The 24,466-nt window shown below is 51.7% G+C and overlaps 5 protein-coding genes across 6 annotated transcripts; 2 read left to right on the top strand and 3 right to left on the bottom strand.

The window, feature by feature from the left end:
* Nucleotides 1–1,652: 1,652 nt before the first annotated feature.
* On the bottom strand, nt 1,653–11,118 carry Proser3 (proline and serine rich 3). The gene is made up of 10 exons (XM_051207448.1): nt 11,048–11,118; nt 8,165–8,320; nt 6,550–6,662; nt 6,365–6,474; nt 5,283–5,365; nt 5,049–5,197; nt 3,417–3,598; nt 2,339–3,311; nt 2,169–2,250; nt 1,653–2,007 (listed from the first exon to the last, which is right to left on the bottom strand). Exons 1-10 carry the CDS (start codon nt 11,056–11,058, stop codon nt 1,866–1,868), a joined length of 2,001 nt encoding a protein of 666 aa, XP_051063405.1. The 5' UTR covers nt 11,059–11,118; the 3' UTR covers nt 1,653–1,865.
* A 320-nt stretch (nt 11,119–11,438) lies between these two features.
* Nucleotides 11,439–14,307, top strand: Hspb6 (heat shock protein family B (small) member 6). The gene is made up of 3 exons (XM_051207816.1): nt 11,439–12,380; nt 13,146–13,268; nt 13,343–14,307. The coding sequence occupies exons 1-3, from the start codon at nt 12,183–12,185 to the stop codon at nt 13,508–13,510; spliced, it is 489 nt and encodes a 162-aa protein (XP_051063773.1). The 5' UTR covers nt 11,439–12,182; the 3' UTR covers nt 13,511–14,307.
* Nucleotides 14,308–14,311: 4 nt separating this feature from the next.
* Nucleotides 14,312–18,795, bottom strand: Lin37 (lin-37 DREAM MuvB core complex component). Its single transcript, XM_051207815.1, has 9 exons — nt 18,647–18,795; nt 16,546–16,621; nt 16,332–16,382; nt 15,984–16,013; nt 15,820–15,905; nt 15,568–15,734; nt 14,715–14,855; nt 14,550–14,623; nt 14,312–14,475 (listed from the first exon to the last, which is right to left on the bottom strand). The coding sequence occupies exons 1-9, from the start codon at nt 18,678–18,680 to the stop codon at nt 14,394–14,396; spliced, it is 741 nt and encodes a 246-aa protein (XP_051063772.1). The 5' UTR covers nt 18,681–18,795; the 3' UTR covers nt 14,312–14,393.
* U2af1l4 (U2 small nuclear RNA auxiliary factor 1 like 4) lies at nt 18,468–24,225 on the top strand. 2 transcript variants are annotated; one of them, XM_051207813.1, is made up of 8 exons: nt 18,468–18,771; nt 22,391–22,478; nt 22,821–22,887; nt 22,979–23,028; nt 23,099–23,197; nt 23,369–23,502; nt 23,602–23,697; nt 23,957–24,225. In XM_051207813.1, the coding sequence occupies exons 1-8, from the start codon at nt 18,545–18,547 to the stop codon at nt 24,039–24,041; spliced, it is 846 nt and encodes a 281-aa protein (XP_051063770.1). In that variant the 5' UTR covers nt 18,468–18,544; the 3' UTR covers nt 24,042–24,225. The 2 variants fall into 2 exon arrangements, with proteins under 2 accessions (XP_051063770.1, XP_051063771.1); XM_051207814.1 differs by lacking the exon at nt 18,468–18,771 and adding an exon at nt 22,038–22,253.
* Nucleotides 20,758–21,993, bottom strand: Psenen (presenilin enhancer, gamma-secretase subunit). The gene is made up of 4 exons (XM_051207817.1): nt 21,912–21,993; nt 21,649–21,740; nt 21,178–21,282; nt 20,758–21,022 (listed from the first exon to the last, which is right to left on the bottom strand). The coding sequence occupies exons 2-4, from the start codon at nt 21,707–21,709 to the stop codon at nt 20,883–20,885; spliced, it is 306 nt and encodes a 101-aa protein (XP_051063774.1). The 5' UTR covers nt 21,710–21,740; nt 21,912–21,993; the 3' UTR covers nt 20,758–20,882.
* Nucleotides 24,226–24,466: the final 241 nt, after the last annotated feature.

The raw sequence follows: 24,466 nt of genomic DNA, 5'->3' as shown, positions 1-24,466 counted from the left end.
CCACAAGCTTTTTGATCTAGCACACCCAGCCTGTGTTCCCACCCTAGGCTCTGTGCGAGTTAGCCTCACCCCATCCACTGGACATTTTCCCTTGTTTCTCCATATTCGCTTATTACAGGCCAGACTCCAGTTTTTGACTCCTTTTTTTCTGGGAAAAGCTCCCATATGGAAGACTCTCAAAAAGCCAGACAGGTTTTTTTTTTTTTTTTTTTTTTTAATACAAACGATAGAGCAGTGTGCCCAGAAAGCATTGCAGCCACACCCACACCCTTTCCTGAAGGATGCTTTCACTGATGAGGACCTGAACAGGAAGGGTCCTCCTCTGTGGAGCACGCCCCTGGTCCATGTGTTCAAAGACTATGATCATTTAATAGGGTCACACCAATACTCAAAACAAGAAAAAAAAATAGTCTCACTGCTAGTCCTCTCTTAACTTGATCAGGATGTTGTTATAAACATCTTTCATTGTTCCTTGTGTCTAAACAGCTACTTTCTTTTTGATTCAATCAAATGTGTGGTTTGTTCAAAAAGGCTGAAAACACATATTTACCTTGTTTCTGTCATAGACATTTCTGATAGGAATTCATCCCATTTCTCTTCATAAATACATATATCAAATCAACCCTGATCATGTAGTCACCATTGTATTTATGAAAAGTTTCTAAGTATGGCAAGTTGACACCCACATATCCACCAGCTAGATCTTATCCATTAACATTTTACTATATTCACTTTATCTCACATCTGCTTACTGCTTTATTCATCCCTCCAAATCATCCTTGGGTGCATTTCAAAGAAAATTAGGCTGGGTATGGTGGCACATACCTGTAATCCCAGCACTTGGGATGTGAAAGAGGAGACTCAGAAGTTCAAAGACAGATTTGGCTACATAGTGAGTTGGAGCCTGGGCAAATATAAGACCCTGTTTCAAAAGACAAACAAACCTTTCATCCATACCATTCTGGAATATGCCTGATTTCATTTTTTAAAAATCAGCATTGGCATCTAAGTATTTCAACATGCATGTTTTTGTTTTGTTTTGAGATAGAGTTTCACTATGTATTCTTGACTGGCCTGGATTTCCCTGTGTACATCAAGTTATTTTTTTTATAATTTATTTAACTTTATTATATGTGCATTGGTATGAAGGTATCAGATCCCCTGGAACTGGAGTTACAGACAGTTGTGAGCTGCCATGTGGGTGCTGGGAGTTGAACTCATAGCCTCTGGAAGAGCAGCCAGTGCTCTTAATCTTTTGTTTTGGTTTTTTGAGACAGAGTGAAACAGTCCTGGCTGTCCTGGAAACTCACTCTGTAGACCCTGCTGCCCTCGAACTGACAGAGATCTGCCTGCCTCCATCTCCTGAGGCTGGGATTAAGGCATGCACCACCACCATCTTGATGTTCCTTAAGACCAGATGACAGTACCTTTTTCTCCCCCTGACCCACAAAATCCACGTCTGAGTTACATGAGTCAGATCCACTTATTACCCAGAACCATGGACTCAGACACACACACATACACACAAAGGAAGTTTTGTTGGTCTGGGGAAGGGGTTACATCCACTTATTAGCACAATCAGTCTTTCTACAACAACCCATTTCTTGGCGATTAACAATAAACTGGAAAAACATTAATTGGAGACAACTTTATTTTGTGTGCCTGTACCTACCCCACAACTTGTGCATGGAGGTCAAAGGACTTTGAATATAGGTTCTTGCTTTCCACCGTGTCTCAGACCCAGGCAGGCTCCATGGGCCAGTTGGCCAGTCAGCAGCTGCCTTTATGTAGATCCTGGAGATCTAAATTCGGGTCTTCATACTTGTAAGTACCTCCCAGTCCAGGAAAACCAGAATTTTTGCAATTCAAAGTCGCCTGGCCTCAAAGGAGGCTCCTTCCCTCCTCAACCGCATTCTTGGGGACCTGGGAGGTGAGCTGGCTAGAGGGGAATAAGATCCTGGGTCTTCAGTGTGGTTCAAGAGGAGAGATAACTGGGCATCCACTTTCCTGGAGAAAAGTCAAGAAGGTAGAGGCTGGGGTGTGTGCCAGAGATAAGAATTTAGGGCTTGGGTAGGATTCAGGAAAGGTGCTTGGAAGAGGCAGACACCCAATAGAGTTCCACGGGACTTAGGGACGCAGGATCGGAGATCCTGATGGAGAACTGTCACCTTTTCTGCTGTCGCAGCTCTGCCCTCTGAGCTCTTAGCACCCGCAACACAGGGTCTTCCTGAAACTCGTTGCCATCCGAGTCTGAGGTGGAAAAGGTTGAGCTTAAGAAGGTGGCTACAGGGTCTGGTACCACCGTCAAGATACCCAAGGGCCCAGGTATCCCCCTCACCTTCGGCAGCCTGCAGAAGTCTTGAGGCCTGGGCAAGCAAGTCCTCAGAGGGGGCGTGGCCTGAGGCAGGCGGAGCCGTGGTCCAGGCATCCCCAGCTCCGGCCTTGGGCGCAGATGTCTTGAATTGAGGCGATCGGACCTCTGACAGTGTGGATGCCTTTGGGGTTGTAGCTGGCTGTGGATCCCTAGATTCAGCTGAGAGGGTGACTTTGCTTTTCCGAAGTACCGACCGGCCGGAGGAGGATTCAGCCACGGCTATGCAGGACGCGGTTTTGGACACCCGCTGAGACTCGGAGAGAGTGGGCGGGCCCTTGGCTTGAGGGGGTGTGGCCTTGACTTTCTGAGAAGCGGCCTCAGAAAGAGGCGGGCTCTCTAGGCAAGGGACCGTGTCTTCCAGGCTGTCGGGGAACAGCCGGGCTGTCACTACCTGGCCCAGGGCACCCCTGAGCTGTGAACAGGGACTCTCGAAAACTGGGCACCCTGGCTCTGTTGTCTCCCGGTGCGATGAAGAGCTGGCCCTCCGAGGTTTGGGATCCAGCTTCTTGGGCTGGGCAGAACTACTCAGCTCATGGTTAGTTGGCTCCTGGGGGGTGTCTGGTGCGGAAGTAGGGGTGGAGGTCCAGGGAGGTGGAATGGAGGCTGGGGGCATTGAGATGGAGACCTGGGGAGCAGGGGTGGGGGCTGGGGCAGCTGGAGTGTTTGTAGGGGGGACTGGGAAGGAAGCCACGGGAGCAACCGGGGAGGCTAGCAGTGTGGTAGGAACCATCCCGAGAGATACCCATGGATTGGCCTGTGGGGCCCAGAGGAACCCGTGAGGGCTGGAGGTCCAGATGTGTGGAGAGGGCCCTGGAGGAGGTGGCCTCTCCACATAGAAGGCCTGTGCGGGAGGAGGCTGGGCCACACTGCCCCATGGTGGAGCACAGTTGGGCTGGGTCCCCAGGGAACCAGGATTCACTGCAGGGACGGGAGGAGTCTGTAAACAGAAAGAGGTATCTGAGGCAGGGAGCAAGAGCTGGAGGGACCTCTGTAGCCTTCAGGTGCCCCTTATCACTGTCAGGCTCTCTCTCCTCCAACTCACCTGAGTGGTGAGGGCTGGGGTCCGAGGCAACACCCAGGTTCCATCACCCTCACCGCCTCGAGCCTGCTCAAGCTTCCGCCTCTGCCGCCACTGGAATAAGATGTCCTCCTCAGGCTGAAGGGTTGCCTGGGAGGAGGCTGGGTGGGGAGCAGGGATGCGGGCCTGGGATGGCACCGGGGCTGCTGTGGGGGGAGGGGAGTAGAGAGGAAAGGGCTGAGGGATCACGGGATGACGCCTGAAGGCCACTCTACTAAAGTTACCACAGACTTGTTCAGACACTCTGCCCAGACATCACCCAACTCCTCTGTGAAATGAGCAGGGCGGGGCAGAGAAAGACTCTTGGAATTCTCTCTCTTACGATTTTGCTTTGTAGCCTGGGCTGGGTTCAAATTAGCAATCCTCCTGCCTCAGCCTGGACTTATAGACAAGTGTCACTATACTCAGTTTGTGATTGCACTTGTATTTTTCCTTATTTGTTTGGATTTCTTCCGTGATTCTTTTGAACTTGGTCACTGACCCACCTCCCCCACCCCTTAACCCCACCCCACCCTACCCCCCACCCCGCTCCAGGTGCTCAGAGAAGCTTCGGGACCCTATTATCATCCCAGAACACAATGTACCTCCCATGCTCAGATGTCTCCACAGCCAGATGCCTCACCAGGCCTCCATGGCCCATGGGACTGACCCTCACCAACTTTTCCACTTAGAGCACACGGCTCTACGGCTCTACCTCTGTCTCCTGCTTTCTCTTACTAGGTATCCCTGACCAGAAGTCACTGAGTACCAGGCTGACCTCCAACTCAGAGATGTGCCGTCTCTGCCTCCCAAGTGCTGAGACAGAAGGCATGCTCTCTGGAACATGTTTCCCTCTGGCTTGTGAGACAGTCTCCCAAGCCTGTGCTGGCCTCCAACTCAGTATGGAGCTGGGATGGACCTTGAGTTATTATCTTCCCGCTGGGGCTGCAGCATGCCCCAGCATTCCCAGCTTCGTGGCTGAAGTTTCCCACCTTCAACAGTTCTCATGCTGTAGCTAAGCTGCACTGATATATGCCGTACAGATGTGGGTTTGGGACAACACCCCAGATCTGAACATACCGAGACCTAGCCAAGCCATGTGGAATTGCCAAATATTCAACTCTCTTTTGGCCTACAAAAAAGTTCCATATGGTTCATTGTGATATTAGCTATACGAAAAGGCTAGATGGGCATAGGGTTGCACTCCTGTAATCCCAGTATTGGGGAGACGGAGGCAGGAGCGCCAAGAATTCAAGGGCAGCTTCAACTACACCTGAGTTCAAGACAGCTTAGGCAGCATAGCAAGACCCTGGTTCAAAAAAAACCAAAGCTAAATCCAATGAAATCTGAATATCTCCCCTAACCTGCGCTAAGCCTTCTGATTTTGGAGCTTCCTGTCCTAATAGCGGGGAGTATGGCAGGCCTGTCACACCTGACAGATACTGCTGTGAAGGGCCTCCCATGTCTCCATGGGCTCAATTCATCTGCACAGTACCTGTGAGTGGAGTCCAATGAATTATTCCTGGTTCCCAGGTAAACAAGATCCAGAGAGGCCAGATTCACACAGCTAGTAAGTGGACAGGATGGGATTTGAACCTGGCTGCCATCAATCCTTACCTCCAGACACAGATACTTTGGGACTAGAACTCCTGTTGGAGTCCGTATTAAAGGCCATAGAGCACGGAGAGATGCCATCGGAGCTGACGGGGAAGGAGGAGCTGCTGGCATCCCTGGGACTGAGAGACGAGGAGGAGAGGGAGGCCTTGCTGTAGGGGGAAGGGACCAGTGAGGAGAGAGATGGCCTGGGCCCTGGGTACCACTGCTGAGGGAGGCGATGGGGACAGGCGTTACCTGCGTTTCAGCAGCCTGGCCGCTCTGCTTTGTAGGCTCAGGGTCTCCAAGTCCAGCAAAGATGAGTTCCAGGTGTTCAGGCTCTGCACAGTGAGAGGGGCCCGAAACTAGTCCCTGTGCCAAGGGCTGCTGGGAAAGCGGCCTATGCCCCAGCTGGTACTTACTCATGGCAGGGAAGCTTACCATTCACTTCCCTACCTTGAGGAAGAGAGGATTACATTCCCTCTTACTTTGTAACCCAGGCTGGCCTTGAACTGTCCATCCTACTATGGCAGACATGCCTGCACTGATGGCTTAGTGAGGAAAATGCTTTCTGTACAGGATTTAGACCTGAGTTGGATCCCTAGAGCCTACACAGAAGTGAAAGAAACAACTCCTGAGGGTTGTTCTCTGACCCACACATATGTGCACGCGCATGCGCGTGCACGCGCGCACACGCACACACTCAGAAGCTCATTCACAGACACACACTACACTTAAAATTTAAAAAGGAAAGACTGAATCCACCTCCCTGACCAGATATGCCTAATCAAAACACTCTACCAAACAGTTCAGTGATTAATACAGAGGCGAGTAAATAAAAGAGACATGGAACCGGAGAGCTGGCTCAGCCCTTAAGATAACCAACTGCCCTTCAAAGGATCTAGATTTAATTCCGCACAAACTGAGCAAATATGCTTTTCCTCCCTGGCTTCTTTCTGTCAAGTGTTTTGGTCGCAGCAACGTGAACATGATGAATAGGCATGCACATCTAATTTTAGAGTTCAAAACTGCACTTAACTAGCAAATCCTTTTGTTACATTTTACCTTATATTAATTTTTTGAGATTGGGTATCATATAGCCCAGGGCAGCCTCAAACTGCATATTTAGCTGAGGGTGACCTTGAACTTTTGATCGGAGATGCTGAGATTAGAGCTGTGTGCCACCAGGCTTGCTTTTATGTGAGCTCAGCTTTCTACCTGCTAAGCAAGCACCATGCCCACAAACCCTTTCAGTGTATGATTCCTTAAGATGGTCATTGTCGCTAATTGTGTGCTGTCAAGCAGGCGCACAAGGGAGGGAGAAGGTAAGAGTGTGTCACCTGTTTTACTTTCTGAAGAGGAGCTGAAGCCAGGGATGCATTGCACATCCCAGTGGGAGATGGACCTGTCATAGTGGATCTTCCTGTATGTTCCGGTTCACCGGCTCCTGCTGGGAAACCTCATGTGAATCACAGAGACCCGAAGGAGTGGCTGCTGGGCATTGAGCAGGAGAGGTTCTAGGTACCTGCTGCGACTTCCGACTTGGGCTGTAGCCACCAAAAGTCAGCGGGGGTGGGGCCGGCAGGCTGGCGTTCCTCCCGGCTTGTGGGCTGAGCTTGGCGGAACCTGTTGATGTACCTGTGAGCATCATAGGGATGAGAAGCAGAGGCAGTGAGGGAACCGCACAGTAACGGAAACTATCACTACAGCAGTAGGCACAGTGCTATCTCTTCTGTTTATCAAGTACCATGGAAAGCTGTGCTCAATGGCCCAGATTAAAAAAATAACTGCTTTTGCCAGTAGTGGTGGCACCCGCCTTTAATCCCAGCACTCGGGGTGAGGGTAGGGTGGGCAGACAGGCAGGTGTCTGAGTTCGAGGCCAGCTTGGTCTACAGAGTTCCAGGACAGCCAGTGCTACACAGAGAAACCCTGTCTTGAAAAACCAACCAACCAATATAAATAAATAAAACAACTGCTTTCTTCAAATCTACCAAACGCAAGCACTGGGCCTTAAATATCCATTTTTCTTTCTTATATAGTAATGCAATTTTAATATTTTTTTTACAGATGGATGCAAACCTGAGCAGGCTTGCTACAGTGCACACATTGAGGTGGGTTTCAGGGATCGACCTCAGGTTGATGGCATATAGCCAGCCCAATTTTAATTTTTTCTTCTCCTTTTTGTTTGTTTGTTTGTTTTGTTTTAGACAGGATTTCTCTGGGTAACCCTGGCTATCCTGGAACTCGCTCTGAGGTCAGACTGGCCTCTTCCTCCTCCTCAGTGCTGGGATTAAAGGTGTGCACCACCACTGGCCAGCCACATGTGCTCTCTTTCACACTTGCTGTGGACAGGGATAGCACACACATCACAGACGGCAACTCTGGGTAGTCAGTTCTCCCTTCCATCTTCACATGGGGTTGCCAGGCTTTTGTGGCAAATGCTTTACCCACTGAGCCCTCTTGCCAGCCCCTTGTTTATGCCCTTGTTCATTTTTACAGAAGGGTTAGGCATACATCACTATGCTTCATTTTATGTGGCTTTGGGGATCAAACCAAGGGCGCTATGCATGCTAGACAGGCTCTCTAACAGTTGAGCTAGGTCCACGGCTGTATTGGTTCTTGACCGACAAACAATAAGAGAGCATGATTCTGGAAAAGGGATGTTAGTGATAACCATTTAGGCCTATGAAGGAAAGGACAACAGCTTAGAGGACAACGATAATTTAGATGGAACCTATGTTCCCAACACCTTAAATAGGGGCTACAATGTCAGCCCTGGTTGCTTCTGTCTGGACCACTAAATGAGGGAGAAATAAATGTTATCACAGTTAGGGCATAATTAATCTAGGACCCTTTGTTACAGATCCAAATACTCATTTTATGATGGGTGTTCTTATAGATTATATAGAGGAACTGAGGATTCAAAACATACTCAGTGCATGTGTGTGATTAATATTCCCAATTCAAGGAAATTGAGACCAAAGCAATACAGAGAGTAAGTTAACAGGGGCAGGATTTAAACCCAGGAAGTGTAGCTCCAGACTCCTCAGTAATACATATAAAGTGCCTGGTCCTGAAAGAGAACTAGATAAACAGCTCTGTCTCTAATGGTTCCCCTCCCCAGGGATTCTGGTACTTACTTGGCTACCACTGAGTCTCCGCTGTCAATCACTGTAAGTGGTGGAGAGGTCCTTTGTCCCTCTGTGCTGAGTGGGGAAGAGGTTCCTGAACTGGATGGCCAAGACACCTCAGACAGCTCAGGGGAATCAGCTGCTGTGGCCTTGGGAGCTTGTGACCTTAGAGATCTGGATGGACCCGGGATTAAATTGGGAGAAAAAGAAGAAAAAGTTAAGTCAAAAGAGTGATCTCTGTGGGGAATGAACACACATATAGGCAGTCTACAAGAGTGGACATCCTGCTGAGTGGTGGTGACTCAGACTTCAATCCCAGCACTCGGGAGGCAGAGGCAGGCAGATCTCTGTGAGTTTGAGGCCAGCCTGGTCTACAGAGCGAGTTCCAGGACAGGTACCAAAAGTACAGAGAAACCCTGTCTTGAAAAACTGTTAGCAGTGGAAAGTTCAGTTACCAGCCTAAGCGGGGCTGTGGTTGGGGATCCAGGTGGTAGAGAGCTGGGAATGGGATTGGCCACCAGCAGTGGGGTAGGAGATTTCTCTTAACCAATCATCCCCATTCGCATCACATGCCTTCCTTCTAGTGCTCACTTCCTGCTATTAGTCCGAGGCACCGAACTCTACTTAAAGCATGTTTTCACCATGGGGCTCCAGTTCTGGCTTCTGGATGCCCAATAGGGTTGTCCACCCTGGGGAACATTTCCAAAGGGTTGTCTTGGGTAGTGAAAACAGACAGGCTATGAAAGAAGCAGAGCATGCTGAGAGCAGAAGCTAACAATTCCCACCGATTACTGGAAGAGATGGACTACAATTCCCATGAATCATTGCTTCACAATCGAGACAGTCCTAGTAGAGGCATGATTCCCATGACCTCCCGAAAGAGACTTAGGGGAACCTAGGAAAGGGTAGTTGGTCATCCTCAACTCTGGATCCTGCCTAGGAGGAGCTTTTGTTATTTATTTGTTTTTGAGACATGGTCTCACTCTGTAGTCATGGTTAACTTTGTACTTGAGGTGATCCTCCTGCTTCAACTTCCTGAGTGCCAGGATTACAGAAGTTTAGGAGAAGCCTTTTAAAATCATAGACTCATGCCAGATATGTGCTGCTCACCTGTAATCCCAGCACTTAAGAGGCTGGGGCGGGAGGATCCAAAGCTCCAGTCCAGATACTGGGGAGATGTCTCAGTGAGTAAAGTGCTTTGTGCACAAACATGTGGCCCTGAGTTCAAATCCACAGAACCCATGCAGAGCCCGATTGCTAGGACAAGTCTGCAATCAGTACTCCTACCCTGAGACGGGAGGTGGACACGGGTGAGTCCCCCAAAAGCTTGTAGGCCAGCTAGCCTGTAGTACCCAGAGGTGAACATCAAAGAGACCCCCGGGCCAACAAGGTGAAAGACGGGGTTGGCACTTGCCTAGCAAGCACAAGCCCTGGGATCAGTCCTCAGCTTCGGAGTGGAGGGGATAGCGTGGAGGGATAGGATGGCAGACAGAGTGAAGGAAGGATGAGGGCAGACACCTGAGGGTCTGATTTCTACACGGTGCACCCACACTTACACACACAAACATGCACTCGCACATGAAGGCTACACAGAGATCGTATCTTAAAACAAGAATAACATAGCTTCATGGTTCCCATTCCAGGCGAATCAGAATGTAGTTAACAGGCTAGATGCTGCATCTTCTCCACGCTATCCAGGCAATTAAAAAGAGAAAAACGTTTATGTATTTTGTATTTTGTGTACGGGTATTTTGCCTATATGTGTCTGTGTACTGTGTGTGCGCAATGCCCTCGAAAGCCAGAAGAGAGCGTCGAGTCCCCTCGAATTAGCACAATTACAGAAGAAACCAGTCATGTGGGTGCTGAGATTCGAACCTGGGGCCTCTGGAAGGCCAGCCACTGTGTCTGAACTCTAAGCCATTTCTCCAGCCTCATCCAGGTAAAATATGGTCTGTTGTACTGTTTTTTTGTTTTTGTTTTTTTGGGGGGGAGTTGTTGTTGTTTTTCGAGACTCTGTGGCTTTGAAGCTGTCCTGGAATTCGCCCTTGTAGACCAGGCTGGCCTCGAACTCAAAAAGATCCGCCTGCTTCTACCTCCCGAGTGCTGGGATTAAAGGCTTGTGAGACTACTGCCCGACCTGTTTTGTATTTTTTTAACTGACACATGTTAATTGTTCAAGTTTATGAGGTATAGTATGATATTTTAACACATGTATGAAAGGTGTTATCAAATCAAGTTAATTATTTAACATCTCATTCATGGAGCTGCAATTAAAACCACGACTAAAAAACAAGTAATTTATTAGCCAAGCGTGGTGGCGCACACCTTTAACCCCAGTACAGGATGCCGAGGCAGGTCCATCTCTGGGTTCACGGCCAGCCTGGTCTACAGTGAGTTCCAAGACAACCAGGGCTACACAGAAAAACCTTATCCCTGACGGCGGGGATTGGAGGGAAGTAAACAGAAAGACAAAAACAAAACAACAACAAAGAACCGGACTAAACCGTACACAGTACATTTCCGGTTAAACCTGTTAAAGGGGGGAGGAACAACGCCCAATGAGGGAACGGGGTAGATGAACTACAATTCCTATGATTCACCGGGCCCCTCCTAAGCGAGAAAGTTCAAAGACAACACGCATGGATGTCTGGGGAAATTTGGAAGCCAACAAACTTAATTTTCAAGTTTCTTGTACATTCCCTTACGGCCACCCAGAGAGAACAAAAGATCTGAGATCGCAGGGATGGGGACGTTTACTGCTGGAGTGCCCACACCTGCGTAGCATCTTGGGAGTTGTAGTACCAGTACGGTTGGGCGGGAAACCCCATGCTCTTGCAAACCCGTTGCCTTCCCCGGGCTTCCTGTGATCTCTGAGAAAGGGACCAACCTCACCTGCAGTCCATCCCGCATTTACCTCAGCGTTAGTGCCAGCTGAGCTCTTTAGCAGGACAGCCGGACGCCTACGAAGCCCCCCTCGCTTAGTAACGCTGTCAGCTCCACCCCTTTGGGAGCCTCCAAAACGACCAATGATAGACTAGAAAATAGAAGTAACTGGAAAAGCGGTCAAAGGGCTGCAACCCTGCTGAGAGCGCGTGTCTGATTGGAGACAGGGAGCGTGCAGCAGTAATTGACAAGACTGTGGACCAATAGAAAGGATCAGAGGCTGGGCTGCCGCTTGGAAGAACGCTAAGCATGTTGGCTTTCACACAGTCCTTTATTTTTCTAACCGCCACAATTGCTGCCTGAGCTAAGTCCCGGTTCCGCCTTAACTACTGTTGCAGGGCTAACCGGGGGCGTCTGTCTTCGCTCTGCCATCGGTTGGGCCGGCAAACCCGTCCTGATGGTCACCTTAACCACTTTCCTCTTGCTACTGAGCAGCTGGTGTCACTCCTTGCCAGGCCCGGGCTCCTGGCCCAAGCAGAGGGATCAAAACGAGCTATTTCTGGCCCCGGCGCGCAGCCCCTGGGGGCCAACCTGGAGTGTCCACGCTCACGCCCCCCTGGCCGCTGAGCACCCGAGGCTGAGTCACAGGCACAGAATTAGGCCCGACCTACTCTGCGGTAGGGTCTGTTCTGTGTCCTCCTGACAGCCTGGCGCGGCTGCAGCATTCTCCAGGAATCTGTAACCAAAACTAGTGCGTCATCCTCACAGTTGCCAGCCTGGTGGAGATGGATTAAGAGGACGGAGCGCTCTTTGGTGGACTTCTCGGGCCCGGGTTCCCAACTGCCACAGTGCTTCGCCACACCTATAAGGGTCTGCCTCCTAAGCCTTAGCTTCCCCCTTCTAGAAATGGAAAAGGCTTAATAATGACAGTGCCGTGGTGTCCTTTTCCAGGCACCCAGCAGGCGTTTACTAACTAGCCAAGTCATTATTGAAGTTTCTAAATAAGGCATGCCAATGGCCGGGTCTGGCCTCAATCCCAGTGTCCCTGGGAGGCCCGCCGCGGGCGCCGCACTGGGCACAGTATAAATCGGAGAGTGCGGGTGTTTGGGCACTGCGGAGCCCAGGGTGGCAGCGGAGGGGCGGAATGGAGATCCCCGTGCCTGTGCAGCCTTCTTGGCTGCGCCGCGCTTCAGCTCCCTTACCGGGTTTTTCTGCTCCGGGACGCCTCTTTGACCAGCGTTTCGGCGAGGGGCTGCTTGAGGCTGAACTGGCCTCACTGTGCCCTGCCACGATCGCCCCCTACTATCTGCGCGCCCCCAGTGTGGCACTGCCCACAGCACAGGTGCCAAGCCTGGGGACAGGGACAGCTCAAGTACTAACAAGACTAGCGGTCTGGTTCGCCCTGGGGTGGGGGTGCGGGAACGTCTGTGGGTTTGGGGGGGGCCTGGGGGGGAGCCACCCTTCAGAGTGGGCCACTGGGAGCCCTCCGAATGTGGCGCTCTGAGAGGTGAGGGAGTGGGGTCTCACAGCTGTGGGGCGGGAGGGTGTGGAAGGACTGGGTCGCTATCTCAGGAGTCCTGGTGACTGAAGGAGGCAGGTGACCCGGGGAATCTCGGAGAAAGGACAGTGAGTCCTGGACGTTGGAATGCGCTTGAGGTAGTGTATGGTGATGTCACATATCCCAGGCGGGTCAGGTGACCTGATGAAGGGTTACTTTAAAGCTGGGGAAGGGTACCTATAAATGCATGACCCGAGAACTCAGGAGATGGGGAAATGGCATCTTGTTTACTAGCGTGGTGAGGAGTAAGAGGTCTCCTGGTAGTGGCGACATGATGGCTGTGTAGACAATGACCCGGGGTGGGAGACAGGGCAGGTACCTAACTTGGTCACCTTATGAACGTGCAGCTCCAGGAGAAGTGGACCCAGTGTCTACAAGGGGAGGGAGGAAGCTAGTTGCTTGTGAATGAGGTTGAGGTTCTGGTGACTCTGAGAAGGGGAGAGGACAGTCTATCCAAGTCCTCAGCTGCAGCACTGGGGGCGGGGGCACTGAGTCCCAGGAGCTAAGCCCCAACCCGATGAAAGTCCCACGCTCGCCCGATGTGTGCAGGTGCCCGCGGACCCTGGGTATTTTTCCGTGCTGCTGGATGTGAAGCATTTCTCACCAGAGGAAATCTCTGTCAAGGTGGTTGGCGGCCATGTGGAGGTCCACGCTCGACATGAGGAGCGCCCGGTAGGCCTGCAGGCCAAATGGGGCAGCAGGGTTGGCTAAGAGGGAGGGACACTCAAGGCCATTTTCTTCTCCAGGATGAACATGGATTCATTGCTCGAGAGTTCCACCGCCGCTACCTCCTGCCTCCAGGTGTGGACCCTGCTGCTGTGACCTCGGCACTGTCTCCCGAGGGTGTCCTGTCCATCCAGGCCACACCAGTATCTGCCCAGGCCCCGCTTCCATCACCACCTGCTGCCAAGTAGGGGTCCCGGCATTACAGGACCGAACCTGAGAAGCCTTTTAAGGCTCCCTTTTAAAAGCCTATCTGACTCCGCTGCCCAGCCAGATGTCCCAATCGCTGTCAAGACAGTCCCTCCCTATCTAGATGCCATCCCCTAGGACCTTTCCACCCAAAACCCTACCTGCGCCTTAGTAACCAAGACACCGTCCCTAAGCCTGACGATCACACCCCCCTGGCTTTCAGGCCCTGCCCATGCACCTCTCTAGGAACAACACAAACACTATTACTACCTTGGCCTGCGCGCCTGCCTGACTGACCCCTTTGGGCTTATCCCACCACCCAGGCCCTCCTACTGTACGTCTACACTGTAGACCGTGGGCACCGTGATTTCAGAGTACAATGTAGATAGTACCTCCTCCGCTCCCGGCCTCACCTAGTTCCCCACAACGACTCGTGAGCTAGCCAGTGTGACCCAGACTACATGGGCCCACAGCAGTACACTCTAGATCCTGTCCCTGCATCCTAACCTTCCTCTGCCCCAGGCCATTTTCTGACTTCAGACTCCAGGAGCCTAAGTTCCTGAATCCTGTTCCTGACTTTCCAATCCTTGGAAGTCTATTCCCAACCAACTAGGACCTCCAAACTCAAACTGCATAGATAGGCCTAACTTTGCCAGATGTGCTAGGCCAATGAACCAGAACCCTCAAGTTCCTTTGTCCTGGCCCTCATCTGCAGCCACCTCCGGTCAGTCACACCTTCATTCCCTGTCACCTCATGCCCTTCCTACAATCAGTCCCCAATAAACGTGCAAGAGATTCATCAGTTGCCTTATGTCTGGGCCAGGAAGGATGGGCTGGCCGGTGTGGGCTGGGAGCAGGTTTATTGGGGTGGGGGAACTGGGAACATCACTGGCGATCATACATCTCCCGCAGGATCTTCATACTTTCTGAATAACGAAGCTGGTTCCGATGAGATGCCTCCTTCCACCTGGGGAGGTAAAGGAGGACTTAGCAACTCTAGAGGGCACAGGACAGGGAGCAAGTGGGACAGGGCACGCTCACCTCTGGCGAATGCGTTTCCAGCGCTGCATGTTGCGATAGATGAGTGTGGAGGGAGAAGGTTCAGGCTCCGAGGGCTGCATGGACAAAAAAGGGCCCAGCTAGGTGGCTATGCCCTGACCTCCCAACACCATGCCCTGAAGCTGCAGGCCAGCCTTGGATACCTACTTCATCATCAGGGGTACCCTGGGTCTCAGGTTGCAACGGGGATGGAATTCGGGATCTGCAGGCATCTCCAGGTGGTCCAGGGGCTATGGGTGGAGGCAGCTTGTACACATCACGACTTTTGCTGTTAATGACCTCTGAACCCTAGGGAGACCAAGCCCCATTGTGAGGCCCAAGAGTCAGAGCAGAGGGCTGAAAGTGCTCGTCATCCCTACCTTTCCCAGGAACACAGACATGTGGGTCTGCCCAGAACCCTGCACTTGCAGGGGTCACAGCAGAGGGACACACACCTTTACCAGCTAGAGGATGGTCTTCCTGTTCTAGGGACCGGGTCTTCCCGTCAGTCTGAGAACCCTTGTCTACCCTTGCCAAGCCCAGGGAATTCCATCTATACCTGTCAGCCCCAGGTGGGGATCAAGATGCCTGCCTTAAAGTGTTGTCCAGGGGGGTGTCACGTCTATTTTTATCTTGACAGAGTCAAGTCATGTGGTTGTCCTGTGGATCCCTGACTATCCTCCAGATGACTTCCAACCCCCATTACCCTCCACCCAGCTCACAGGGTCCACATTTGCTCACCAATGCCCCATCTGGTAGCCACATCTGTTTGCATAAAGATCCCTGTTTAGCCCCTTATTTCTTGGAAGTCCTGTTCCCTAGGGAGGCATACCTTTCTGGTCTAAGGACCTCTGTCAACATTTCTCACCTAATGACACCCAGCTGTGTGTCCTACCTGCCTCTCTATTCATTTAGGGGGCCCAGAGATTATAGCTATCTACCACTAATGGGGGGGTGTTCTTGAGCCTACCCACCCACTGCTCTCTCTGGCCTCTGGGGCAGGACCCATCACTCATCCCACCTCCTCATCCTCAGGCAGAGGGGGCAGCGGTGAGCTGGGTGACCGCTCCCGCTCTCGCACTGAGGGACTGTTGCGCATCCAGGCACGGCAGATGGGATACAATGGTGTGTTCTCACTGAACTGGGCCAAATCCACACTCCGGTCAAACAGCTTGATCACATATGTGTCTGGGATGGTGAGGTGGGACAGAAATGAGCACCCTTAGTTAGCCCCTGGTTCCACGCCCACCCTCTCGGGCCCCTGCCTACTCACTGGATCTCTGAGGAACCCCCTCAGCCAGCCCATCGTCCATCTCCCTCCTCTTCTTCCTCCGCTGGTGGGGGAAGCGGGCAGATGGCCTGTGTGATGAAGATGCCTGTCAGACCCAGAGCTGGGGCCCAGAACCTTCGAGTGGGCAGGGGTCCCAGTCAGCTTACCTTTTGCCAGCAGCAGCGATGGAGCAATCCCTGCACGGAGAGACAGGGTATCAGCAGGCTGAGCCTTTAATAGACACCTGCTCAACACCCCTACCCCAAGGCCGAGGTGATGCAGTTCAGTAATAGAGCATTTGCACAGCATGGGCAAAAAGCCCTGGGGTTCAATCCCTAGCACTGGAAACAAAACAAAAAATGGACATCCTGGGGTTTACTGGTCCCCTCGGGCCTTGTATCTCATGAACACTCAAGGTGTTAGCCACTCACTCCATATGAGATGGTTAGGGCTCGGAGGAGGGAAATGTTACCTAACCCAAACTTTTGGGTCTTAATCCTATCAAAACCTCTTACTTGTTGTGTGTATCTGAGGGTGTTTTCCCAGCATCTTCATCCAGACGTTCCCTGGAAGCAAAAAGAAGCACTATTGGCTTGGGGTACCAAGGGCCCAGCGTTTGATGATAATGAGTAGTCTCCTCCCTGAGTCAGCCTCCAGCCTCCCATCACAATCAGAGAGTCCAAACACAGTTCCCACCCTTGTGGTCCCCCAGGCTGGACCAGACCCCACCTGTCCATGTGACTCTTCTCCAGCAGACACTGAAGAACGGCATCCAGCTGGTTCCGGGCTTTGGCCATCTCCATCTCTGAGGGCAGAAGGTATAATGTAGGTCAGTTCTATGTAAACATCCCACATCCTCCGTGGGAGGCAATCCTCCGGTCTGGTCCAGGTACACGCAAAGCAGTAGAGACGGGATGAAGACAGAACTGGGCAACTGAGCCTCAGGCAGGGGTCAAGAGTGAAGCGGCTACCACGGCCCCACCTTGTCAGCTTCTCTGCCATCACAACACCAACTTAAGAATGCATGATCTGGATCTTTCCACTGGGTCCTATGCTAGGTCTCATTTGCTCTCTACACCTACTCTCCCCCACTTCCCCAATTCCCACCATGAAGAGTGATCCACCAATCCACAGGCTCCTGGACTCACCAAGGTATGCCTTTCCCTCCCTGGTCTCAGCCCACTTGGCTTCCTCAGTGTCTGCCCATGCATTCCCTCCCCATCTTGCCCTTTCCTCCACTCAGCTCCCAGCCTCATTCTCCCCTTCTGAACCACTTTCCACAATGTGCACAAGAGAACCTCCCTAAAAGAAAGGCATGCATAGCCGTACTGGCATATGTCTGCTCTCCCAGCACTCTGGAGGCTGAGGCAGGAGGATCAAGAGTTCAAGGCCAGCCTCAGCTACGTGAGACCCTGTCTCAGATCATAAGCAAAACAGCGAAATAATAAAAACAACCAACCTGGCTTTGATCTTCCCCAGCATGGAACCAACCCTTCAGGATTCCACAATTCTGACCCCCCCCCCCCCCCCCCGTGTTTCCAAGCTCACCTTTGTCCCACCTGCGTATCTGTGGCAAGGCTCCTTCCACTTATACAAATATATAGTTTCCCTCACTAGGTATGGCTTGAAATTTGCTAAATAGACCAAAATGGCCTCGAATTCAGAGATCTGTCTGCTTCTGCCTTCCATGGAATTAAAGGCATCTGCCAACATAAACGGCCCGCCTTCACTATTCTACTCAAGTTTTGTTGTTGCTGGACTGTAGGTAGGGTTTTCATTTGGTTTGGGTCTTTTGGCATTTTGTGGTATACCTTTACTAACTCACTCCTCAGTTCAAAAACCTCCTTAGACTACACATTTCCCTCAGAGGAAAAGTCAAAAGTCCCTTCCTGGATGCACAGACCTGCCCCCCAACCCTATCACCTCTTTCCCTCCAACTCTTCACCGGCATGCTCACCCTAGCGCCCCCCCGCCACCCTAGGGCCCCCCCCCGTCACCCTAGCGCCCCCCCCCCCCCGCCACCCTAGCCCTCCCCCACAGCCACCTTGGTTTCACAGGCTAGTCCCTCACATGTCCACTCCCAATCGCCATTTCTCCCCAGCTTGTGTATTTTCCCCATCTCGCGCGCGCGCGCACGCACCTGAGTGTGTGTGTGTGTGTGTGTGTGTGTGTGTGTGTGTGTGTCTCGTGATGCCCAGGAAGACCCTGATATCCTGGGATCCAGACATTGTCTTTTTGATTAGCTGTGACTACAGGGTCTAGCCCCACCAGGGTCTGGTTTTACTCATTTTTCAGGGCTGAGGATAGAATCCATAGAATTGCACCTATATCCCCCATCTTGTTTTAGGTAACACTTATCCCATTTAACACCTCGCGTCATTATTTACTACTGACCACCTTTTTTTTTTTTCTGGATTCTGTATTCCCTCCTCACTGCCTGTTACCATGTCATTCTAGGGTTTCTCTTTGGTTCTGCATGAGCCTCCGTTTTCTCATCCATCACACTTCCTAGGTTATTGGAATACAGCAATTGAGAATTGATTGCCTCTACCTCAGGGCCACACCACAATTGCTGACTCATGACCACTGCCAGAAATGGGAAAACTGAGGTAGAACAAGAAAAGGACCCTTCTTAGAATTAGGGGTTACTACCACCACAGAGCCGGAACCACGACCATTCAGTGTCAAAGCTACTCTGAACACAGCCCGGGATGGTTTGAAGGTGGCCATGCTCCATGCAACTGTCAGATGGGCTGCAGAGAGATGTCACATAGTTCGCTTTTTGGCGATAATCCGTATCTCTCGGATACCCTGGACCCCCAGTCCTCACCTGATTTCTCCACTTTTACCTTCACCGGGAACATGGTCTGGGTCCAGGTCTAATTCGCTGGATCGGAAAAACCTAGCTGCAGGATCCACAAGCCCCGGCGGGAGGCAGGCAGGAAAAGGTCAAAGGTAAGTCTGGGTACCACTGCTCCTCGGGCCTGAGCACCGTCTAGCCGCGACTGCCGGCCGCCACTTCCCTTCTCTCCCTTCTGTAGGCGGGCCCTTCGGCAGCCGCTATTTCCCATTAGCCAATGAGAACGTCAATTTCATTCGCGGGCCAATCGCCAGCCTGTGCTATTGGCTCTCCAGTTTAAGTTCCACCTTCCCGAGGCCCTGTTTCCGGAAACAAACCAACGACAACCCAGGCAACTGGGGAGTGGGTGTCGTGTAATTCAAACTTCCAGGCTCAACAAGGCCGCGCGGAGCACTGTGGGAAACAAAAGGGCAAGGCTTCTCGGGATTCGTAGTGTTACATTTTAGTATGGTCAATACAGCCATTTATAGCGTTGTCACCGAGATCCCTAACAGGAAGACCAGTCTGGAGTGGGGCTGGCTCCTTTCTTACGGAGAGCTCACTAGGTATCAATGACCTGCTGCTGTCTTTTTTTTTTAGCAAAATCTCTTTCATTTAAATATTAAGAGTGCTGGATATTCATCCAGATATAGAGGACACTGCAATGAACAAAACAGGCAATATTGCCTTGCCCTAATGTGACTTAATTTGTAGAGAATATAAGATAATAAGTAAGCCAAAAATTCTAAGAGAAATGTAATAGGAACAAAAAATGTGCCCTTAAATAGTGATAGGGAACATCGACTCAGGAACTAAGATTTTATTGTATCATTATTTATTTACTGCCTCTCTGGTTCAATCTAGCCTGAAACTGTATGTACCCAATCTGGCTTTGAACAATACCACACTTTGCTGGGTGGTTTGTTTGTTTGTTATTGGGGGTTGGGAATGGGAAGGGGCATACATGTATACACCTGTAGAGGTCAGAGGTCCACTTACAAGATTTGGGAATCAAACTCAGGCCGGGACTGGCAGCAAGTGCCCCTATCCACTGAGTCACCTCCACAGACCTTCTGCTGAAATCGTATTTTATTGTTTTGGGACAGGGTATCAGCATATAGCCCTGGCTTCCCGGGAATTCACAGAAATCCCCATGCCTCTGCTTCCCAAGTGCTCGGATTATATACATGAGCCACCAAAATCATGAAATTTTAAATCGGAAGATCAAGGGGCCAGAGACAGGGCTCACTGGTTAAGCTCAGTGGAGGGGACCCAGGTGTGATTCCCAGCACCTACATGGTAACTCACAACCATCTGCAAGTGCAGTTCCAGAGGCTAAGATGCCCTCTTCTGGCTTCCATGGGCACCCGCATTCATATGTATACACACACACACACACACACACACACACAGAGGCACGCACGCACGCACGCACGAAAGCAAAGAATAAAAAACAGGGAAGTCAAGGAAGCTTTTCTAAGAAAGCTCTTAGATATTTCCCTTGTAGACACCGCCAGAGTCTTGGCTCAGATGAGTTCTTCCTTGGCAGACAATACTAAGTCACAGAACAAGCTTTTTGTCCTGCTGGGAATTGAATCTAGCATCTTTCTCAGGCTGAACAAGTGCACTACCAGAAGAAAGTTGAGGTTTTTTTGTTTGTTTGTTTGTTTTTTTTTTTTTTTGCCCCCTTCCCCCTCTCCTCACCCACCAGGGTTTTCTCTTTGTTAACAGTCTTGACTAGAACTTAGTCTGCTGGCCCCAAACTCACAGAGATTCCTCTGCCTCTGCCTCCCTGGTGCTGGGATGAAACATGTGAACCACTACCGCTCAGCTGAGAAAGTCATTATTTGTAAAATCACAACTACCAGGATAGCAGCCCCTAGACATGGCAGAGTCATACCATACCTTTCTACTTTATCTGTCAGACAGGTTTCCTAAGGAGGCAAGTTCTTATTCCAGAAGGGTCTGAGTGGTAGTCAATGAGATAAAAATCCGTAGCATGTACGAAGCACCAAGCCTAACATATAACACATTTCAGTGTTTTTGAATACTGGCAATAATTTTATGCTTCTACCTCCCAAAGATCCCAAGAAGTAAAAATGTAAAGTTAGGGTCATTTATTGGAGCAGATGGGAAATGGGTGACAGACAGTCTTCAGGGTTTGAGGAAAAACAGAGAAGCCCATCCTGGGAGAAAAAACGCTGATCATCACTATCTTGTGATGCTGTCAGGGAGTGCCCAGGGGAATGGTGAAGGAGAGGTAGTCCCCAAGAGCGCCCCAGCGGGGCCGGTAGATCTGGAAGATGGTGATCCAGGTGGTGAGGACAATCACCCAGAAGAGGAGGCCCACAGCTGAGCGCCAAACATCTGTAACGAAATACAAGGATGCTTGGGGAGAGTTGGCCCCTGCCAGGCCGGCCCTTTACCTCTGCTACTGATCTCCCAGAGGTCTGGAGCCCCCATCAACCTTCCAACCACCCCTGGCCTGTTATTTATTTATTTGCTGGTGCCCTAGAACTCACAGCCTTTGATCTGGCTCTGCTCTGTGTAGGATGGGACGAGGAAGGCCTCTCTGAAGAACCAGAAAATGTTGACCAACCAAAGAAAAGGCAGGAACGCAAATCCACCTAGGGAAAAACACCCGCACTTGGCCAACCGGCAATGAGGACCTGTCCTGATCCCCACCTTGGAAGGTCCTCTCCCACGTTCCACTGGAGATCTCCGCTGCTAGGGGTTTGGGGCGTATGGCTCTCGTCCACGGCCCCAGGGATGCCTTCTCTGGACCCAGGTCTTCATCCTTTCTCTCTTGGGACTCAGAAACTGAGGCCCTCAGTTTGCTCCTTCCCGAGGCCGCTCTTCTCGAGAACCAGGGTCTATGTTTCCAGTTGCGTTACCCCTTAGACCGTGGAATCCAGGTCCCTACGTCCTCCAGCCTCGGGGCGCTCCAGTCCAGTCCCCTCTACCACCCGAAACGCTAGGGGGATCGGCCTTACCAAGATAGTACTTCCGGCACAGGTTCAACTTCTCCTCATTGGACACTCGCTCCAAGTTCATAGCTGCGCTGGAGCCCGGTGGTCCTCAGGGTCTGCAGATCAAGACCCAACTGACGGGCGCAAGATCACGGAGAGCCACGCCCCTATCAGGGCAAATTAGTTAAAGGAGGGTTTGCTGCGAGAGCGGCTCCTCCGCTCCCTCCAACAGGCTGGTGCGGCCAAGTTCCTTATCTAGTGAGGGTGTGAGGCGACTCCCAACTCACCAGTGGAGTTTATGCCTTCCGCCCGGGATTCCTTCGCCGTGTTTAACTATGGACGATTGCGGAAGACGCCGAAGGTTTCTGTGGAGTTTGCAGTCTTCTGTTTTTTGTTTTTTTTTTTTTTTTTTTTTAATTTCCCCTGGAGGCTACATTGTGCGCATGCGCTGCTAGGGACCTCGCGCAAGCTGGCCTCCAGCACGCGTGCGCAGTCGCGCCACAGGCAGGGACAAACTACACTTCCCAACGCTCCTGAACAACGGAAGTGACGCGGGAGCAGGCGCGTTGGAGTGTTCGGGTAAAAATGGCTGAATATTTAGCTTCGATATTCGGGACTGAGAAGGACAAGTGAGAATGGTGAAGGGAGTGGCCTCTCAGGGAGCCGGGGCGCTTGGATCCCTATGGGCTGGGCGGGCAGGGCAGTGTTCGTGGGATGCCCGGCGTCCCCGGCCCACGGTTTACCTCTGTCTTTGCACCTCTTCCAGGGTTAACTGCTCTTTTTACTTTAAGATTGGGGCCTGCCGGCACGGGGACCGGTGCTCCCGACTTCACAACAAACCGACTTTCAGCCAGGTGAGACCCCGAGTCCTGCTTCCCCGCGCAGCAGCTGCTGCCCATCATCCCCGGGGTCCCGCCCCTTCCGGATTCCTAAAGCCAATCCTACCCCTTTTGCTTTCTGACCTGGCCCTCTGGGTAGACCCTTCTCGCTGGGCCTGGGCCACGCCTCCCATGTGCACAGACCACGCCCCTTGGCTGTCCAGGTGGGGTTTTTTGTTTTTTTTTTGTTTGTTTGTTTTTAGGAGCAGGCATCTCTGACGACCTCCAGGGGTTCACGTCTCACTCCCCAGCCTCACACCCACTCTGCATGCTGCAGCCCTGCCTTCTGAGCTCAGGTCTCTTTTAAATTTCGTTCAGACCATAGTGCTGCTCAACTTGTACCGGAATCCACAGAACACAGCCCAAACTGCAGATGGATCCCACTGTGAGTAAGAAACCAGACAGTTCGGGGGCTGGGCAGACAGCCCCCGGCCCGGGAGTCTGCGCCCTCATTTCACCCTCTGTCCCGCCTCCAGGTCATGTGAGCGACGTGGAGGTGCAAGAGCACTATGACAACTTCTTCGAGGTGAGCGTTGCAGGGTAGCTGGGTTTCCTGTGTGCCAGACCTTAGCTGAGCCTCTGTCCGTCTTCTGCAGGAGGTATTCACAGAGCTTCAGGAGAAGTATGGAGAGATTGAAGAGATGAATGTGTGTGACAACCTTGGGGACCACCTCGTGGGCAATGTCTATGTTAAGGTGCCTGTTGCCCCCTGCTTAGACTCCAGAAGGAAACTTTTCAGTGCCTGATGGCCACCACTGAAACCTCACAACCTGAGGACTATCGCTAAGTCGAGACCAGCCTCAGAGCTGACTAGTCCCCTGAAGATCTTGAATTCCACAGCCCACGGTCACCTACTTTCCCCTCAGTTCCGCCGGGAGGAGGATGCAGAGCGGGCTGTGGCTGAACTCAATAACCGCTGGTTCAACGGGCAGGCCGTGCATGCTGAGCTGTCTCCTGTCACCGACTTCCGAGAGTCGTGCTGCCGTCAGTATGAGATGGGGTATGGCAGTCGAAGAGCGGGCTGGGCATCAGGGCTCCAGGTGCTTGCATGTTTGCTAGGAGGTTGTCACTAATAACGGCCTCTTCCATCTGTCCTTAGGGAATGTACCCGAGGTGGCTTCTGCAACTTTATGCACCTACGACCCATATCCCGCAACCTGCGCCGGCAGCTCTATGGGCGAGGACCCAGGCATAGGTACCTAGGGTCCAGCTTGCCAGGTTCCCCTCTACCCTGAGATGAATCGGATTCTGACTTTTCAGGGCATACCATTCCAAGGCTTTTGAGCCCTTCCTGGAATGCAGTACCTTAGTCTTAGTGTCCCAAACAGTATGAACCCCAAACCCAAGACCAGCCTGAATACCCACCCCTGAGTACCACTCCTGAAATGACATTTAACAACCATCCTGCCCCTAACTATTCCTATTCTCTGTCCACTCCTCTCGCCACTTCCCAGGTCACCCCCAAGATCCCATACAGGCCACCGTCCCCGAGAAAGGAACCGACGCCGTTCCCCAGACCACCGGCATGGTCGCTTCTAAGACTGGTGCTCTTGGCCATCACCCACGGGCAGGGACGTTCCTGAGCAGGACCCCTTCTCAAAGCATTCTTCACGCTCCAGCTCCATCATCTCCGGGCTTCAGAGCTTCATGATATAATCTGTTCAACAGAGGAACTTCCTCCTCCCACCCCTCCCCTAATAAAGCTTATGGGAAGTTTGTCTAACTGAGGTCTGTGGTTTCCTTCCACCCCCACATCTAAGAAAAGGTGCATGCCCCCCATGAGCTCAGTAGAGCAACTTGGAACCAGCTGTGAAAGGAGGCTTGGTGTATGGGTCTGTACACAAACCGTAGGTTGTCCATTCTAGGTGCCTTTCAGGGATAGCCGTCTGTTTGTGGTGGGTTGGAGGATTCCTAACAGATGGGGATTAGAAAAGGAGTCGGGGAGAGGTGGCTCAGGACCTGTG

Source organism: Phodopus roborovskii, unplaced genomic scaffold, assembly GCF_943737965.1.
Source record: "Phodopus roborovskii unplaced genomic scaffold, PHOROB, whole genome shotgun sequence".
In the NCBI taxonomy this organism is placed as follows: domain Eukaryota; kingdom Metazoa; phylum Chordata; class Mammalia; order Rodentia; family Cricetidae; genus Phodopus; species Phodopus roborovskii.
The sequence above is the reverse complement of the archived record's forward strand: the minus strand, read 5'-3'. Positions and strand labels throughout refer to the sequence as shown.

Coding starts and splice junctions, on each gene's coding strand:
- Hspb6 (XM_051207816.1), top strand. CDS start 12,183: ATGGAGATCCCCGTGCCTGTGCAGCCTTCTTGGCTGCGCCGCGCTTCA. Junction 12,381..13,145: donor TGGCACTGCCCACAGCACAG/GTGCCAAGCCTG, acceptor CGATGTGTGCAG/GTGCCCGCGGACCCTGGGTA. Junction 13,269..13,342: donor CTCGACATGAGGAGCGCCCG/GTAGGCCTGCAG, acceptor TTTCTTCTCCAG/GATGAACATGGATTCATTGC.
- Psenen (XM_051207817.1), bottom strand. CDS start 21,709: ATGAACTTGGAGCGAGTGTCCAATGAGGAGAAGTTGAACCTGTGCCGG. Junction 21,283..21,648: donor GTGCCGGAAGTACTATCTTG/GTAAGGCCGATC, acceptor GTTTTTCCCTAG/GTGGATTTGCGTTCCTGCCT. Junction 21,023..21,177: donor GCAGAGCCAGATCAAAGGCT/GTGAGTTCTAGG, acceptor ATTTCGTTACAG/ATGTTTGGCGCTCAGCTGTG.
- Proser3 (XM_051207448.1), bottom strand. Junction 5,366..6,364: donor CTCTTCAGAAAGTAAAACAG/GTGACACACTCT, acceptor CTCACTGTGCAG/AGCCTGAACACCTGGAACTC. Junction 3,599..5,048: donor CAAAGTATCTGTGTCTGGAG/GTAAGGATTGAT, acceptor CTCCCCCCACAG/CAGCCCCGGTGCCATCCCAG.
- Lin37 (XM_051207815.1), bottom strand. CDS start 18,680: ATGTTCCCGGTGAAGGTAAAAGTGGAGAAATCAG. Junction 16,383..16,545: donor GAGAAGAGTCACATGGACAG/GTGGGGTCTGGT, acceptor TTTTGCTTCCAG/GGAACGTCTGGATGAAGATG. Junction 15,906..15,983: donor ATCGCTGCTGCTGGCAAAAG/GTAAGCTGACTG, acceptor TTCATCACACAG/GCCATCTGCCCGCTTCCCCC.
- U2af1l4 (XM_051207813.1), top strand. CDS start 18,545: ATGCTCCATGCAACTGTCAGATGGGCTGCAGAGAGATGTCACATAGTT. Junction 22,479..22,820: donor ACAAACCGACTTTCAGCCAG/GTGAGACCCCGA, acceptor AATTTCGTTCAG/ACCATAGTGCTGCTCAACTT. Junction 23,503..23,601: donor TGCCGTCAGTATGAGATGGG/GTATGGCAGTCG, acceptor ATCTGTCCTTAG/GGAATGTACCCGAGGTGGCT.